Below are 19209 nucleotides of genomic sequence, written 5' to 3'. Positions count from 1 at the left end.
AAAGAGGCACCTTTTTCTGATTCACATACAGAGACTCATCTAGGCTTGCAGCAGCCTTGATGACTATTTTCAGGGTAGACAACCTTCTGCTGACCTGGGTCGTGACATAATCTGCCCAAGCTGACTCTGAGAGCAAGCAACTCACAGTTTTTAAAACCAACCGGCAGCAGGACTTCCGTGGTGCACAGTAGTTGAGAGTCCGCCTGCCAATGCAGGGGACATGGGTTTGATCCCCGGTCCGGGAAGATCCCACATGCCGCAGAGCAACTAAGCCTGTGCGCCACAACTACTGAGCCCATGTGCTGCAACTACTGAAGGCTGCGTGCGTAGAGCCCATGATCCACAACAGGAGAGGCCACCGCAATGAGAAGCCCACGCACCACAACGAAGAGTAGCCCCCGCTAGCTGCAACTAGAGAAAGCCCATGGCAGCAACAAAGACCCAAAGCAGCAATAAATAAATAAAATTAAACAAAAACAAAAACAAAAAACTAACTGACAGCTGCCCAATCATGGTAGAAATTGTCCTTTCAACATGCTGCACTTAAAACTCCCAAGTCCATATGTAGTGTCATTTAGGTAAAGAATAAAAAGCTCTGGCTGTCATGTGCCTTTAAATAAACCTTAAAATTGACAGCCAAGGTTGGATCAATGCCGATGTTCAGTCATAAAGGCCGTTCTAGGGGAGAGAGTATTCAAAAGCCACATTAAAAAATATGCAATCGACACCAGCTGTGGTCCAATTAAATTCAGCTGATCACAGGTGTTTATATAGATCACACACACACACACACACACACACACACACACACACACACACGACCCAACAAATTACTTCCTTTAAAATACAGTTTGAAAAGCACAAGATGAGATCCATCGACCATTCACATCAGAGTCACCTGAAATCCTTAATAAAAATGTAGATTCTTTCTCCCTACCCTAAACCTATGAATCCAAATATTTGAGGAGAGGGAGCCCAAGAATCTGAATTCTAGCAAGGCCCCAAGGTGGTTTCAATACTAAGTGCCATTGAAGAGCGCTCTTATGCAAGGCTAGGCAGTATTCTAAGGGTGCTGGATTACTGAGATACACTGCTCTTAACTCTGCAGCCAGAATAAACTGTTTAAACTGGATCATTCGAGGTTTTAGTCTCCAGGGGAAACTTCCGGAGAGGCACTCAGCAGAGTGCGTTATTTCTCCATCAGGGTCCTTTAGGTATTTTGCAAGAAAACATTCCTCCAAGCCTTTTCTCGCAACTTTTCTCCCAATTCCTGACATCTCCAAACGACTACATGAGGAGCTATAAATCAGAATCTGGGGAACATAGAGAAGTGACACCCACCTGGGTCCCATATTTGAAATCAGTTGGTTCATCAGTTTGGACACATTTGGCCATGAGTAATAGAAAGCCTAACTGTGGTTCAAATTCTAAGCACAGTTACCACCATCATGAAGAGGCCTGAAGAGAGGTAGTTCCAAGGTTTCATGCCGGGCTCCGAGCTCCTGAATGGCGCTACAATTCCCTGACCACTCGGCAGCCCCCCACCTCATGGTTGTGAGCTGGCTGCAGCAGTGCCAAACCTCATGGCCTCACACAGCAGCTTTCAAAAGATAGGAAGGAGAGGCTGAGGAAGCAGTGGGGAGATGGTGGTGGAAGGATGCTATGTAGCTTCTGAGGTCAGTTCATGAGACACCTTTCACTTCTGCGTGGGTCTCTTGGAAATGCTCACTCTTAGATCACTCCCTCTTGGGAACCAGCTGCCATGTTGCGAGAAGCCTAAGCCACATGGAGAGGTCACGTATACACACGCCGCTAGTCATCCCCAGCTGCACCCCTAGCTGACTTCCAGCACTAACTCCCTGCCGGTGCTAACTCCAGCCATCTTGGTTGGTACAGCCTAAATGAACCTGCACATGAGTGCAGCCACCCAATGGCCAGCTGACGCCAGGTGGAGCAGAACTGCCCAGGGGACCTACAGGACAGTGAGAGTTAATACATTCTTTTAAGCTACTATGTTTGGAGGTTATTATTATGCATCACTGGATAATAAGCAGACCACCAGGATGTTGGAACTCAGGAACATTTAGATGATGAGGGAAGCTCACCAACGTCTTGCCATCATTGGTTGAGAGCTGCTCTTGGGAGGAGATGAGAAGACAGTTATTCCCTGGCACTTCTGGTCTGTCCTGCAATGAGACAGAGCAGCCTCCATAGACAGAGGGAATCTTCACCCAAAGAATTGCATGAGTGGACAAGCAGGAAGTCAGTCAGCCTGCTGGGTGCCCATAAATGGTAGGTGATGAGGGAGTAGGAGGGGTGGGGGGCACACCAGCATCTGTGGTACCCTGTTGAAGGAAGCAGCTACTCAGTTCTGGATATTTATAGCCATGAAGGTATATGGTTACAGAGTTATCAAATCTTGTGACCTCTCAAGAAAATCAGAAGGCTGGATCTTTATGTAAACTTTCTTGATTTTTGGAAGTGGACAACTAATTCAAATTTTAAAAACGTTCTGTGCAGCCAAATCATGCAGGCCAAATAAAAACACATGTGGGTGGGGAGGATGCTCCTTGATCAGCCCAAGACGGAATGGAAAGAGCACTGAGCCCCATATCATATTTCCTAGAATGAGAAGGTGTGGCAAGACAGAAGGTGGTGGTCATGAACTTGACCTTAAAAGACAGATTTAGATGGGGGTGGCTTTCAGGCTAGGGAAGCCACATGGATAAGGGCCCAGGAGGTGGCAAGGTTTGTAGAATTGCAGGGAAAGTGACTAGTTTATAGTGGGGGCCAGTTAATATGAGGGAAAGTGGGGAAACAACATTGATGTTACATGTAGAAACTAATAGACATGCAGTACTCTAATTGGGCACATTAAATGCATATATAATTTTCACTTCTTCACTCTTAGGAGTCTGGTGGCCAGAAATAGAATGCTTATGTCTTGGCAAAAAAGGTACACTGATATACACCTGAAACTAACACAACACTGTAAATCAACTATACTTCAGTTTTAAAAGTGCATTGATAATCTCAGAAAGAAAAAAAAAAACTCTGTATATTGATTGGCATTCTGTTTACTCTTATATTGACTAGGTTAATTATTTAAATGTGATGCTTTATTTTGATCTGTATCCATAAGCAAGCAAAGTATGTTTAAATGGTATAATTGTATTGAATTTCCCACATCATACATTTCATAGCAGATGATCAGATAAAGACTGTATAACCTGCACTCAAGCAAAATGACTTTGCTTAACCTAATCCATTGACTGAGTGACCTTGGGCAAGTTACTTAACCTCTCTGTGCTTCTGGAGTCTCACTTGAAAAGGGGGGGATGGTGATAAAACATACTTCACGGCGTGGCTGAGATGAGTAAATGCGATGAGACTTGTAAAGCTCTTAGCACAGCGACTGATACAAGTTGTTGATCAACACCAACCCTTATTGATTGTTAGCAAATCTCACCTTTGACAACTGAAGTCTAATAAGAGCTACCAACTCGTGAATTTGCTCCATGTTTGTGCCTGATTCAGACATTCGTTACTGCTCATCCTCCCTTCTAATCCACTTCCCAGAAGATCATGTAACCTGGTTACAAAGTGGGAACTGGTTCTTCTAGTTCTCTCTAGAAGATTCCCTCAAGTCTGATTCATTCTCAGGAGGGGCTGCCAAAAGTCCCTCTTGTCTTTTTTTTTTTTTTTAATTAATTAGTTAATTTATTTTTGGCTGCATTGGGTCTTCGTTGCTGTGCGCGGGCTTTCTCTAGTTGCGGAGAGTGGGGGCTACTCTTCGTTGTGGTGTGCGGGCTTCTCATTGCGGTGGCTTCTCTTGTTGCGGAGCACGGGCTCTAGGCACGCGGGCTTCAGTAGTTGTGGCGTGCGGGCTCTAGAGTGCAGGCTCAGTAGTTGTGGCGTGCGGGCTCTAGAGTGCAGGCTCAGTAGTTGCGGCGCACGGGCTTAGTTGCTCCGTGGCATGTGGGATCTTCCTGGACCAGGGCTCGAACCCGTGTCCCCTGCATTGGCAGGTGGATTCTTAACCACTGCATCACCAGGGCAGTCCCTGTCCCTCTTGTTTTAGGTTCATTAATTCACTCATTCAATCAACCACTTACTGTAAGTCAGGTCCTTTGCTAGACACAGAGATGAAAGAAATAGCCCCAGCCTCACAGAGCTCATAGGCTAGCGGCAGGGGGAGGGAAGAGAAGAACAGGCACTGGCGCTTCAGTGAGGTCTGGGCAGTGGACCGGAAGCTGAAGGACAGCAGAGGAGATCCTTCCATGTTGCTCAGCCTGAGGATCAGGGAAGGAAACTATGGCATCTAAGGAAAGTCCTTGAAAGAAGAAAGGAAATAGCTGGGCAGAAGGATAGGGAGTGGGGAGACTGTCCCAGCTCAAGAATGTCACAGAACTACAAATAGTTCAGTATCACAGGAAAGGCCTGTGTTTTGGTGGAAACAGAGAACAAGGAGAAGGGAGGGAGGAAAGTCAGCAGTGGGCACAGACTAAGAAACCCTGTTGGGGGAAATGGGGAGCCACTGAAGGCTAGCAGGGGAGGGATGATCAGATTGGTGCTTTGGAAAGATCATAATTGCTGTTCTGGGGAGAAGGGGTCAAGCAACTAATTAAGAGACGAGTTTAAGAGCTGATATGATCGTTCAAGCCTAAACTACGGTGGTGGCAAGAAGCGAACAGATTGAGATGTATGTAAGAGACATAAACAACAGGACATGGAGACTGAATGAAGGAGAGGAGGGGGTGGGATGTCAAGAACGACTACAGGTTTAGATAACTGGGGAAGTAATGGATGGGGCAGGGAGTGTATGTGGTAGAGATGTTTAACTCTTTGCTGGCTCTTCTTAACCAGGACACACAATTCTTCAGATTAAATTCAAGAAGCTCAATTGATCTTGCCAGCCATTCTTACTGAAGCTTTAACCAGGGTGATAATTACTCCAGGAGGCAAGTTGGGAAAATTCTCACAAGGGCATCCTCTTGAAGATACCCAATTTTCTGCACAATTTTCAAACTCAATACAACAAGATTTATTTGTCATCTGCTCTGTGTCACTTGCTGTGCCCATTGGGTTGAACCAGGAAAACATGGTTCCTGCCTTCATGGGATTTACATTCCAGCTTAGAGTTCGTGTATCTTCTCATCTAAGTGCTAAATTCTCCTGTCCTCTAGGGGTGCTCGAATAAGAATACAAATGTATCAGTTAGCTATTGCTGTATAACAAAATGCCCTCAAAACCCAGTGGCTTAAAATAGCAACAATTTATTTAGCTTAAAATTCTGCCATTGGCAATTTAGGGTGGACTCAGCTGGGTGTTTCTTCTGATCTTACCTGGATACATTCTTGCATCCACATTCAAGCTACAGGTTGGGTAGGCAGTTTTAGTGATCCTGGCTGGACTGTCACATGTTTGAGATCTCAGCTGGAGTAAATGTTCTTCAATGGCTCCGATCTCTCATCTTCCCATAGGCTAGCCCAGGCTGTTCATGTGGTGGCCAGGAAAGTTTCCCAGAGAGAATGGAAGTAAGCACAGTCTCTAGAGGCCCAGGCTTAGAACTGACACAGTAACACTTCCACCATGTTCTATTGGCCAACGCTAGTCACAGGGTCCAGTGCAGATTCCAGGAGTGGGAAAGAGGCGCCACACCTTGATGGGAGAAGCAGCAGAGTCTCATTGCAAAGAGCATGGGCACAGTGAGAGGAAGAATTGCCATAATTTTAGCAATATACTCCAAGGACTCACACACTCCTAATTCTTGCTACATGTAAAAGTGATCACAAAAGGGAGCTCTCATGAGCAGAGGACGGCAATAGATCTATTTCTTATATTTCCAAGCCAAACAGGAGACTTATTGAGACCTGCCCTTTCCCATGAGGGAATTCATTCTATCTGTTTGGGCTCCTGGGTCAGTCAGTTTTTTCCATTTTAGTTTTCTGACTGTGGCCATCCTCTCCTTTTCATCCCCCCAGGACAATAGCCTGGGATTCTCTGCATAGATGTCAAAGAAATGAAATGTCAGTAGAGTTCACTGTGACCCTGGAGCCAGTGTTCTCCCACCTCCTCCTCACAGTTGGCTACAGCAGGGCTGGTCTGCACTATTAATAAACCTTCCCCTCAGCATTTTCTCTTAAGGGACCGTATCAGATAGGCTCCATCTATCTCCCAGGCTCACTCCCGCCAGGCTGGAGAGAAGGTCTCCTGACATGGAGATAAGAAATCCCGGACATCACTGCCATGTAGGGGAAGCTCAGGGTTCCATTTTCCTTATGAAAGGTCAAATCGCTTCTTTTGCAGTGCTTGGAAAGAAAAGAGCCAACATAATGTGCTTTTTAAATGCCAATGGTCTTGATGTCCCTGATAAGAAGTAAATGAAGGAAGAGATTGGCTGAGGAAGAGCTGACTTCTAAGTGCCAGCAGGAGAAGGAAAACATTTTTAACAACCCATGTTAAAGGTAGTGTTTAATTCAGTCCTGGGTTAGGGAAATGCAATTATTGCTGCTTTAAAAAAATTCCTGCCTTGTTGCATTGAATACAGCTACCAGTAATAGTTCTCCCTCAAGAGGCTTAGGAGGAAAGACAGGCCAGTCACAAACTGGCCTTATCAGCTTTTCATTTATTCTTTCATCGCACGTCTATTGAGTGGCCACTATGTGCCAGAAACTGCTGGGCGTAGGGGATGCAGAAGTGGTAAATGGCACAACATTCTGTTCTTAAGGAAGTCACAGTCTAATCATCGGTCAACAGACAGTAGCTCTAGAGAGTAATGCGTGCTACCCCAGGACGTGCAAGGTGTTATGGAAGCATCTCCATGGGAACATCATCTCCTGAAGTTCTTCTCTTAAGCAGTAGAGGCTCCAGGAAATTACGGGTCAAGCCTGGCATATTCAGTACTATATCCTTGGTGCCTGGCCCTTAGCGGGGGCTCATTCCTATCTGTTGGTTGACCTAGTGGTGTGAATCCGACATTCTCACCCCATGGTGCCATCAGTCCTTCTCCAAACTGTCCCTGCATTCTCACACCTGTGTGCTTTGACAAATACCGTCTGGAATCTTTTCTCACCTTTTTGCCGCCTAGAAAACTCTGATTCACCCATCAATACCCAGACCATATGTCATTTCTTCTGCAAAGCCTTTTCTGATCTGCTGAGTAGAACTTATCCTCTTTCCATAATTCCTCTAAGCAACTTGCTTATGTGTCAAATTTGCTCCTTATCTCAAAGGACTATTTTATTGTAATCATTTGTTTTTGACATGTTTTTGTCTCCTTCACCAGATCATGGGCTTCTTTGGAGCAGGGTCTGGATGTTAGGAATCTTTGAACCATCTGTGCCTGGCCCACAATAGCAGCTCAATGAATGTTCACTGCATGAACAAAAGGCTACATATTATGATTGGGACCACAGATCAGTGGATATCACCCAGATGGTTGTATTTTCTAATTCATGGAAACAATGGGGTAGAATGTGGGATGCAGCAAGGAGAACTGAGATGAAGACCATCAGTTTAGCCTCCTTTCTGCTGTAATGACAGCATTTCCCGCTTTGTCTAATGTTAGGGAGAAAGAGGAGGCCAGGCTCATGTCTTAACGCCACGGCCCACATCCAGAAGCACATCCAGATGAAACGCTGCTCTCTGCAGAGAGTGTGGGGATCTTTGATCAGTACCTGGGAAGGACTTGGGACTGCTTGAAACTGAACATTCAGATGCTGTCTTTACCACAGACTCTCATCTCAGAAGTTTCACTTTAATCTCCGGTTTCCACGTGATGCTCAGTCAGGATGAGCTGATATAGCACAGGAGTCCTAGGGTCAATTGGGGAAGGATGACCTGGGGACAGGTGAGGGTGGGCTTTAATTGTCTGAAGGGCTGTCATGTGGAAGAGGCAGCAGAACTGCGAACAGAGGGTGATGGTTACAAGAGAGCAGGTTAAGTCTGACACAAGAAATGTTTTCAAAAACCGAGATTCTTATACCTCTGGGATTAGATGATATTACAAAATGGTGAGCTCCCTGACACTTCTGAGTATGGCATCAGAATGGAGCGAGACTGGGGACTTCCCTGGCGGTCCAGTGGTTAGGGCTTCATGCTTTCACAGCGGGGGCACTGGTTCAATCCCTGGTTGGGGAACTAAGATCCCACAAGCCTCAAAGTGTGGCAAAAAAAAAAAAAAAAGAAGCAAGACTGGTAATTCTATTTGTCCTGCAAGTGTGAAGAATACCTGATTATTCATCAATATAGAAGATAAAACAACAAAACAACCCATGAGTGCATTGGTATAACCTAGCTAATGGTCATGCTTAGTTCCTATCTTTAGCAGACTGTGGTCCTGCATGCTTGCCTCTAATGGCCTGTCTTTTTTCCCAATCTTCCTTTTTTTTTTCATTGTCTACCCTCACACCTCTTTCAAAATTTGATTAAGATGTCCTGAGCCAGTTTGGATGAGGTTATTTGGGTCCCAGTGTTAGGGAAAAAGAAAATTGTGTTCAGTGGTTGTTTAGGACCATGGACAGCAACATGCGTTTGCATCTGCCCCCAGCAACTGAGGTAAGGCTACATCCAAGTTATCAGGGGCTGTTTGTAAGCAGTGCCATGACTGATGCACTTGGATTCCTATGTATCCATTTACTGGATTTATTCATGCATCTTGTCGTATGGTGAGAGAGAGAGAGGAGAGAAAACACATAGTTTATCTAATGAGTTTTGATTCTCAAAAGGTCCACTGGGGGTGGGGGGCATGAATTGGGAGATTGGGATTGACATAGATACACTAATTTGTATAAAATAGATAACTAATAAGAACCTGCTGTATAAAATTTAAAAAAAGGTTTTCTCCATCATTGAGATCCACAAGATTACCCTTTATCCACTAAATCAATCTCCTTTTACTTGAGTCAGTCTAAGGAGGTTTTCGTTCCCTGCAACCAAATGATTCTTGATAAAGATAGCATCATTGGATTAGTGATCCTCATCCAAAAAGTGACCAGTCTTGTCTTTCTGCCTTCCACAGAGCTTTGAGCATGCAAAACTCCAAGATCCAAATGCTGATAGCATGGATGAAGGACAGGGCTTGGGGCAGGTCCATAAGCCATGTGTTCTGGCCACAGACAGAAATGGGCTCACTCTCTCTGCCCATTAGGTAGATGCAGCCCCCATCACTTTTGGGAGGCAGATGTCAAGCAATACCAACAAATTAGACCCTAGTGGGGCTTGCTTTACCGAAGCACTCAGTTTAATGAGTCTTTCCATGACACAAAATTCTACTTGCTCCATCAGCAAATGTGACCTGTTTGGGGTGAATAATTCAGTGTTTTGCAGGGGTTCTGACTTCCACTGAGAATGCAGCACTGTCAAAGATTGTTAACTAATCCTATGGAGCAGAACTGAGCTCTGGTTCACCTCTGAGTCAGAAAAACACTTGGGAAAACAGTAAAAAGAGAATCAAAAAGAAAAGTACTTTCCCTAACTAACAGAAACCACTCTCTCCAAACTCTTCCAACACACATGCATTTCAGTATGTAGCTCTTCTCTTCCCAAAGCCTCAAACCTAGTCTGGGGAGATTTTGGTCCAAAAAATATTTCTGAAAATACATTTCCATGCCAAAAAAAAAGGACTTTTAAGCAGAAAAGTCCAGCTCTGGATGAATATGCTGGCTGTCTCTGCCCAGAGGAAGTGAGGGATCTGGAAAAATGAGAAAGTCCTGATCATTTATAGCTCAAAAAGCGTTTCCTTCCCCTTCTTTCTTTCTAGTTATGTGATCTTGGGCAAGTCAGTTCCCCTCTCTGGGCACATTTATAAAACTAGAGCTTTGGATTAGAGATCAGAAATTCCTTTTTTTAAAAAATATTTATTTTTATTCATTATTTTTGGCTGTGTTGGGTCTTCGTTGCTGCACGCGGGCTTTCTCTAGTTGCGGCGAGCAGGGGCTACTTACTCTTCGTTGCAGTGCGCGGGCTTCTCATTGCGGTGGCTTCTCTTGTTGCGGAGCAGGGGCTCTAGGCGCGTGGGCTTCAGTAGTCGTGGCTCGCAGGCTCTAGAGTGCAGGCTCAGTAGTTATGGGTCACGGGCTTAGTTGCTCCGCGGCATGTGGGATCTTCCCGGACCAGGGCTTGAACCCGTGTCCCCTGCATTGGCAGGCGGATTCTTAACCACTGCGCCACCAGGGAAGCCCGAGATCAGAAATTCTTAACCAAGAACTCTGGGTGGTCCATGTGTGGTCAGTGAAATCTCTGAAGTACTGTGCAAAATTCTGTTCACATTTGGTAAAGGGGAGAGGCTCTATAGCTTCCATCAGATTCTCAAAAGTGTCCATGACCTCTGATCTTTCAAGCTTTGGAGCCAAATTAGGAAGCTCAATCACTGGATGCAGCAAGTTTGTGTTTGTGCATGGGCTTCTATCAGGGGAATAAAATGTTCATTCATTTTTTAATTCCACAAATATTTAGAGTCCTCTGGGGTGATAAGCCCTCTGCTACTCACTGACCTCCTGGAGCTCACAGTCTAGGAGATAGACAATAGAAAAACAGTCACAAATAATTCTGATTACCAAATATGACAAGGGCTCTGAGGGTCACTGAGAATTTTGGTGAGAGATCAGAAGTGACCCATTTTTTCTTCACTGCCACATCCCATACATCCATTGAGTGGTGGACTCCAAAAATAGTTCACCTCTTCTGATCCTCACTGCCACCACCCTAGTCTGAGCCCTGAACCCCGGAACCCTCTTGCGCCTGAACCCTCGCAACCCTCTTCTCTTTGCTTCCATTCTTTCCCATAACTGGAATGTCGAGACCCATGGAGAAGAGAGTGGGGGGTGTGTAGAATCCAGTCATGTGCTACATTTGATATGAAATCAGACAGTACAGTTCCTGTGCGGGAAGAACCCTCAGGCTCTAGGGAAGGGAGTGGGGGAAGGGGTGCTCCAAGGGTGCTCCAGGTGCTCAAGACAGAGTGGTGGGGAAAGCATTTGCCTCCTCGAGGTGAGAACTTTGAAAGACAAGGCTCACTTGGATGTGTAATGTATAGCATTGGGGAAAAAAATAACATTATTCGTCTGACATCACACCTGGTGTTGCACAAAACAAAACAGAGTCAGAGCACTTATGGCTGAAGCTGTTGATTCTCAGCCCACAACACGATTCAAAACAGTCTAAATAAAGCAAGCAAGCAAATTCAAACCCACAAACCAGGCAAATTAGGGAGTGATTACATCCATTTGTGTTTCAGAAGCACTCTGATTTACAAAGGGCTGTCTTTAAATAGCATCCCTTGGAGTGTTTACAAATCTGTAACTGCTCGCTGGAAAGGCCGAAGATGGGGAGGGATACCTAAAACTAAAGGTGTAAAATCCCTGGCCAGTTGAAGGCCATTCTAAGGAATGTACGACCTGATTTAAAGCTATATATAACATATTGAGGAATCTACGATGTAAACTGCAACCATCAATATTGGGAGCAGGGCGGGGTCTGGATTCTTATTTGAGAAAATGCACATGAAAGATTTTATATGCACATGGCTCATAATAAGTACTCAGTAAGTGTCAACCATCATCTTCATTCCCTAAGCTCCAATACCAGCTGGGTGTCATTCACTTCAGTCCAATTCAATTCAATTCAATTCAGACACTAACTCCCTGGAATTAGTGCAGACCCCACAGATAAGGGGCTTAGCTCCACTAGACTGCCCCTACTTCAGACACCAACCACAAGTCCCAGGTGTCCCCTAGCCACTCATGCTTCTACAAATTTGGGGTTTCCCATAATTCCCTTTGAGGTTTGGTAATTCACTAGAACAACTCAAGGAATTCACTGCATGCACTATACTCAAAACTACAGTTTTATTATAAAGGATACAACTCAAGAACAGCTGATTGGAAGAGATGCATAAGGCAAGGTAGGGGAGGGGGCTCAGAGCTTCCATACTCCTTCTGCATGGGATCAGGGTGTACCACCCTCCCAGCACACTGATGTGTTCACCAACCGGAAAGTTCCCCTAAGCCTTGGTGTCTAAGAGTTTTTATCCAGGTTTCACTATGTCAGCATGATTGATTAAATCATTGATTTAATTTAAACCATGTGATTGAATGCAATCTCCAGCTCCCCTCCCCTCTCCGGCTGAAAGGTTCAACCCTCCAATCACATTGTTGGTTCCCCTGGCCACCAGAGCCCCCCCGCCCCCCCACCCCCCCACCCCCACCAAAAGGGGCTCATTATGAATAACAAAAGCTACTACTATCACTAAGAAATTCCAAGGATTTTGAAACACTGTGCCAGGAACCCAGAACAAAGCAAATACATTCTTTATTGTATCACATTCCCTCTGCCATGCTCTCTCCTGAAATATAAGGCTGAAGGAAGATCTTGAGAGGTCAAACTGTCCATCCTTCTGCCTCCAGGTGAGCCTGTATTTTAATCATTGAAGACAGCTGATTATCATTTTCAGAAAAAAATGACAACAACAAAATTACACAGGCTGGCAGAGTCTCCAGTCAGTCCATGTGGCTGGGCATTTCCAGATTCCCAGGGAGACACAGCAGTGGGGCCTGGCCACCTTTCTCCTCTAGGTCCCCCCACTTGCTTTGACAAGACTGCTTAAACCTCCCCCATAGCCAGAAAAAGGACTGGCCACCAAAGAGTTAACTTTTTGGAAAGATTCAAGGCAGGAGGGAAAGTGGTTCCTAGGTTCCACTGCATTAGGATGCACTGCTCCATTGTACGTGATTTTGACTGTCCCTAAGATACTTTACACCCATAAAGGTCTGTGTCTGGAAGGGTTTTCAGATTTATTACTTCTGGTGAAGGTGTCTTCCTGTACTTGAATGCACTTCATTTTCTTTCCCTGCAATTACTCTGAAGTTACATAGTCAGTAGTGCATATAATCACAGGTACTACAACCCACAGATTCCTCTTGACATTCTGAAAGGCCTTACTGGTTAGGCCTTCACAAAGCTCACACTGCTTTCTCTTGCCAAGCGTGTTTTTCTTTGAAGTATCATTTCATGTTGTCTTTTTCATTCATTCATTCAATCATGTATTCATTCACTTCTGCCTTTCCCTGGACTGCTCTCTCTATACTGTCTAACTGGTGAACTCCTCCTCAGCCTTTGAGGTCCAGCTTAAATGTCACCTCCCCTGAGAAGCCTTCCATGATTGCCTTCAAGTCTCTGTTCCGTGCTTCCATATATAGCATAAACATCAACCTGGCCATCTATCACAATCTGTTGTGGTTATGTAATTAATGCCTAACCATTTCTACTGGACTGAAAATTCACTGAGGGTAGGGAATGTGTCTAGTCCCTCTCTGGTTCCATAACGCCCACCATGACACTTGGCACTGAGTAGTCACTCAAGAAACATTTATTGAGGAAATATATAGATGGATCCTGACCTACAAGTACTGCCTATTACATCTGTAGAATACTATTGATTTCCCACTTCTCTTTTCTCTCTTGCTAATAGAACCTCAATTTGGACTAAGTAGTAGGCTTTCATGTGCCTCATGGCCCCTTTCCCAATTCCAGGGTGGTGTATGTTGGTTATTTTAATACAATTATGGTCATTTCACAACTCTAGCCAGTGATTGGTTTAGATGTGTGAGTGTGTGCAACCCTGGCCAATGAGATGTAAGGCAAGTGTGCCTGGTGGGGGGATTCTGGGAAAAGGTTCCTTTCTTTTTTTAAAAAAATTGAAGTATAGTTGATTTACAGTGTTGTGTTAGTTTCTGGTGTACAGCAAAGTGATTCAGTTATACATATATACGTATCTATTCTTTTTCAGATTCTTTGACCTTATAGGTTATTACAAAATATTGAGTATAGTTCCCTGTGCTATACAGTAGGTCCTTGTTGGTTATCTATTTTATATGTAGTAGTGTATATATGTTAATCCCAAACTCCTAATTTATCCCTCCTCCCCCTTTCCCCTTTGGTAACCGTAAGTTTGTTTTCTATGTCTGTGGGTCTATATTTGTTTTGTATAGAAGTTCATTTGTATCACTTTTTTAGATTCCACATAAAAGTGATATCATATGATATTTGTCTTTCTCTGTCTGACTTACTTTACTTAGTATGATAATCTCTATGTCCATCCACGTTGCCGCAAAGGGCGTTATTTCATTCTTTTTGATGGCTGAGTAATATTCCATTGTATATATACATACCACATCTTCTTTATCCATTCAGTTGTCAATGGACATATAAGTTGCTTCCACGTCTTGCCAATTGTAAATAGTGCTGCAGTGAACATTGGGATGCGTGTATCTTTTAGAATTATGGTTTCCTCCAGATATATGCCCAAGAGTAGGATTGCAGGATCTTATGTTAACTCTATTTTTAGTTTTTTAAGGAACCTCCATACTGTTCTCCATAGTGGCTGCACCAATTTACATACCCACCAACAGTGTAGGAGGGTTCCCTTTTCTCCACACCCTCTCCAGCATTTTATTATTTATAGTCTTTTTGATGATGGCCATCCTGACTGGTGTAAAAGGTTCCTTTCTTGATAAAAGTTGTACCAGGAGACTCTCTTTTTCCTCTTTGGATGAAATTTGGGGAGGCCAGGATGTCTCAAGCAGAACCAGCCATCCTGAGGCCCTGCAGAAGGTAGCAGTGTAAAAGAATGAAAAACAACTGCAGCTGTGACGACACTGTTGTTCCCCGGTGACCAGCCTGGACCCATTGTAATACAGAAAATTGTTCTCTGATTTTGGTCTCTCCCTAGGAGGGGGAGGTTTAGGTATCCGTGGGAGGGGGCTGAATAGTGGGTTGTTTAGAGTGTCTCAAGACCTGGAAATTCATACACTTATTTTATAAAAGTCAGCGACCTATGTGAATGGGTTTCCTGTAGAGACAACATACAGATTTTTTTTTTTGAATTAGGGTATAGTTGTTTTACAATGTTGTGTTAGTTTCTACTGTACAGCTAAGTGAATCAGCTATATGTATATATATATCCCCTCTTTTTTGGATTCCCTTCCCATTTAAGTCACCACAGAGCATTGAGTAGAGTTCCCTATGCTATACAGAAGGTTCTCATTAGTTATCTATTTTATACATATCAGTGTATATATGTCAATCCCTATCATCTCCCAATTCATCCCACACCCCTTTTCGTGCCCTGGTGTCCGTACCGGATTTACTTCTTATATTAAGTCTAATGGGACAATATTCCCCACCTTAGAAAGTGTGTTAAAAATAGTATTTATTAAACAGGTGGTCAGGATTATCAGTGTTCTCTATACATAGTGTAGTAGACTTTCTAGTACAAGTGAGGAATATACTTTCCAGTAACTTGCCATGTGGGCACTGGGAATTCTATCCAATGGATTCTAGCCAGTGAAGTGTAAGCAGAAATGATGTGTCTCTCCTGTCCTAAGGTATTTAGGAGCTGTTGTGCCACCTCTATGCTCTCTCTTCCCCTGCTGCCTCAACCTTCATAGCTGTGTATCCCGTATGGTATAGTTATAGTATCAGGCTTTTAGTCTGAAGAAAAATAGTTCTTGTGCTAAGCTACTGATTTAGGGGTTATTTTGTTACCCTATAGCTTGTGGTGACTAATACACAGAATAATATATTTAGAAAATATAAACAAGCAAAAAAAGGACAGAGAAGAAAATCTCCTGTAATCCCTGCATTATTAGAATTCAGATGGCCATGATGCTCCATGAGATGGTCCTGGAGAAGACACCACCTCTTAACTCAGTCTTGCAGTGAACTCTCAGGAGTGTTCTAGGCTCTTTTGCATCAGTGACTTTCACCTGAATTCGAGCAGACAGGTAGCCAGGAGCTCCAGAATGGGCAGATGAGAGGAGAAGCTTGGAGGGCAATGCATGGGGAGAGCCTTCATTCCACACAATCACATTATTGACAGCTGTCATCCTCATGCTGAGCTCCAGGAGAACTGGAAATCTGTGTCTGTCTGGGAGGAGCTGTGTTGTTTTCTGCTTCACGCAATGCTCTCCAAAAGTTTTCATATCCTTTCCCATTAAAGACAATTTTCATTTTTCAACTGGGCCAGTGGTGTATTTCCATCAATGACATAATGTATTACCGCTCACAGATAATCCTGTTTGTGATTTTTGTTTACAGTATTACATCTATTTTTCATAATTGAGTTTCCACAGTTAAATATTAAACCACAGTATTTATCCTACATTTATAAAAATGGAATTACATGGCCCATGCAATTACAAAAAAGTCTGTTTTCTTTTTACTTACAATGTTATGAACATCTTTCCATGTCATTCAACATTCTTCTACAGCATCCATTTCAATGCCTGCCTAGAACCCCAACATCTGGATATATCCTCATTATTTGATAAATCCCTGCTGCTGGACATTTAGGATGTTTCCAGTTGTTCAACACTAAAGAAAAAAAATCCTTGTAGCTAATCTTTGCTCGTATCCGTCATTATTTCTTTAGAATAAATCCCTAAAAGTGGGTTTCTCCAAAGTGTGTGCAAAAATAATTAAGGCTTCTGATCCACGTTGATAACTTGACTTTTCTAGAAAGACTAGAAAGACCATATCAGCCTACACATGTATATCCTTTTTTCACTCTCCTGCATCACATCCTTAAAATCAGCAGGCAGAAACTGAACAGGCAACAGTCTCCTTCATGCAGGCTTTGTGTCTATGGTTAATGATCTGTAGCTACTATTGACTCTATTTTCTTTCCTTTGTTTTTTTATTACTCAAATAACTTCAAAGAGACTTTTAAAGAGGTCTTGTGAATTTAGTTTCTATGGTTTGAATTCCTTCATTAGTTGCATCTTCTGACTCTTGTGGGGGCTTGGTTTCTTTACATACTTTATAATTTTTAACTGTGAGCTCATCTTCAGTGGGAATTTTTTTCTTTGGGATTCCCAGGGAGCCAAGCTTGGGGAACCTCATGGCACAGCCTTGATATTTAAATTTCTCTCAGTGCGTCTCTTACCACCTGTGGTTGGGGGTGGCCAATTCACCTGAAAGCTATGTGCTTAAGCCACTAGGTAGAGCTTTATAGTGCCCCTTTCATGGATAGAAAGCCCTTTATGGTTCCCTGCTTTGGGCCTTATCAGCTCCCATCCTGTGGCTGCAGCTCTGCTCTCCAGGCATTGGTATTATGACTCTCTAGGTATATGCAGTTCTGATATCACATGGACCTTTGGGCTCATTTAGTTTGCTTGTCCTTTCTGGCACCTGGGATTCTCTTTTCCTTTATTTTTGATCTGAGCTATGTATGTGAAGTTTTGATGTTATATTTTATCCAGCATTCCTATGGATTTGGAGTGTTGAGAGGGCTCTGATGTCAGCTCATCTACTGTATTGGTTGGAGGTCTCTGAGCTCTTCGTATGCCCTTAGGGCCGATTTGACACTCTTTGATGGTGGCCAGAGGCAGGAGAGCAGTTGAAGCAACAATCTCTGCAATTGTTAAGAAGTCAACACAGGTAGAACTCTTGAGACTACATGGATTCATGAACACATGGCTTATTTCAAGAGTCACAGCCGTGTTATTGGGGGGAAGAAAAGAAGCATGCCCCATGCCAAGAAATCCTTGAGCTCCTGGTTCAGTGCATCCCTTGTTATCCACAGCCTTATAAACAAAAACAATTAATATAGCAACCCACTGTAGAGTGCCAGGAGCTGCTGTAAAAAACACATTGCGTAGATTAACCCATTTAATCATCACAAAAACCCAATGAGATAGAAATTTTTATTACCCCCCCCACCCATTTTACAAATGAAGAGACTGGTCCAGAGAGGTTGAGCAACATGCCTGAGGTCACAGAGCTATGAAATGGCCGAGATGGGATTTGAACCCAGGCAGTCCAACTCCAGATCTCGTAGTCCTGACCACTATGACACAGGCATGATCTTTCCTTGTCTTCTGCATAACATCCTCTCAAACTCCACTCTAAAATCTTCCTCTTGAGATGTCCTCGGTGTTCATTCTCTTCTTTTTCATTATTAAGCTTTTTCATCTAATTCTACTGATCCAGTACATTCTATTATTTCTAGCAGCAAGAGATAACTTAAACAACCACATGATTATACCTCTCCTGTCCTTCTCCCTCCACCCTCTTTCTCACAGAACTACTTATGAGGCACATTTACCATGCTTAATTAACTAAATGCATTCTCCCCTTTGTAATAAATCCCCCCTCCTGAGCAGTACCACCATCAACCTCTCTGTAGCAGCTGGGTGAACCCCAGCAGGTTACATTATCAAGCAGAGTTTCCAGGTGTACTGGGTCCTGGCTCCCCTTGCTACCTGTCCTACAAGATAGCACAGACACTATGCTGTTCAGCCATGTCTGTACAGTGCAGCTGTATGGGGAGGTTTAAAAGAATGCAGACTCCTTGCTCCCATCCCTAGTGATTCCAGTTTAATTGCTCTGCATGTGGCCTGGACATTAGAAGTCAGAAAAGCTCTCCAGGTGATTCTAATGTGCAGCCAGGGTTGAAAACCACTAAGGTGGTTAGAACCACTTAGAACCACTAAGTCATCCCCCAGGATTCTTCCATGACTGCCTTCTAGTTGGATTTGGGCAGATATCTCACCCTTCTTGCCTTACCCTTAACCTTAGAACTTAAACGTGCATCCAATCATGTGGCAGGCTTGTTAAAACACAGATTTCTGGGCTTCACCCCCTCCATAGTTTGTGATTTAGTAGATCTGGAATGGAGCCTGAGAATTTGCATTTCTAACAAGTTCTAGGCAATGCTGATGCTGCCGATCTGGGGACCGTCCTTCAGGACCACTGTCTTAGGACTCTTCTTGCCCTTTGAATGTCCCCTCTAGATGCTCTTCACTGCCATGATTCAGAACTCCACGCCTCCTCGTTCTTGTTTTCCTAACTTGTCCTTCAAGTCCTTTCTCCCTCCATTAGGTCTTTGGGACTAGCCCATCTGCATGGTATCTCTCCCCGAACCCCAGAACTCCTGGGGGCTCCTTCCCCTCTGTACCACCCTGTGTGGTTTTTAGTTACAGGTCATAGATTTTAGAGTTGCAAAGGTGCTCAGAGTCCAACAGTTTAAAACTTCAGCTTTAAGCTGAAGAATTCTTTTGCATTCAGATGAAATCCTCTTCCAAGTGGCACTGTTTAGAATACATAGCTGGGGTGGGGCTAGGAGGCCAAGAACATCACTATTTGTACCTCTTTTTCCCTATGGGGTCTTGAGGCACTTTGGGGAGGCACTTGGGACCTGGGGAGCAT

General features: G+C 43.8%; 1 protein-coding gene across 2 annotated transcripts in view; it reads right to left on the bottom strand.

The window, feature by feature from the left end:
- Positions 1–19209, bottom strand: part of LOC133075663 (unconventional myosin-XVIIIb-like) — an 89303-nt gene that overhangs the window by 23882 nt on the left and 46212 nt on the right. The window contains exon 7 of one of the 2 annotated variants that reach the window (XM_061170016.1): positions 10446–10513. The exons of the other annotated variant lie outside the window; for it this stretch is intronic. Within the exon in view, the coding sequence (XP_061025999.1) occupies positions 10485–10513 (29 nt within the window). The 3' untranslated portion in view covers positions 10446–10484. Of the gene's footprint in view, positions 1–10445; positions 10514–19209 lie in introns of those variants that run through there. 2 annotated transcript variants of the gene reach the window in all.

This window comes from Eubalaena glacialis, chromosome 15 (assembly GCF_028564815.1).
Source record: "Eubalaena glacialis isolate mEubGla1 chromosome 15, mEubGla1.1.hap2.+ XY, whole genome shotgun sequence".
NCBI lineage: Eukaryota > Metazoa > Chordata > Mammalia > Artiodactyla > Balaenidae > Eubalaena > Eubalaena glacialis.
The sequence above is the reverse complement of the archived record's forward strand: the minus strand, read 5'-3'. Positions and strand labels throughout refer to the sequence as shown.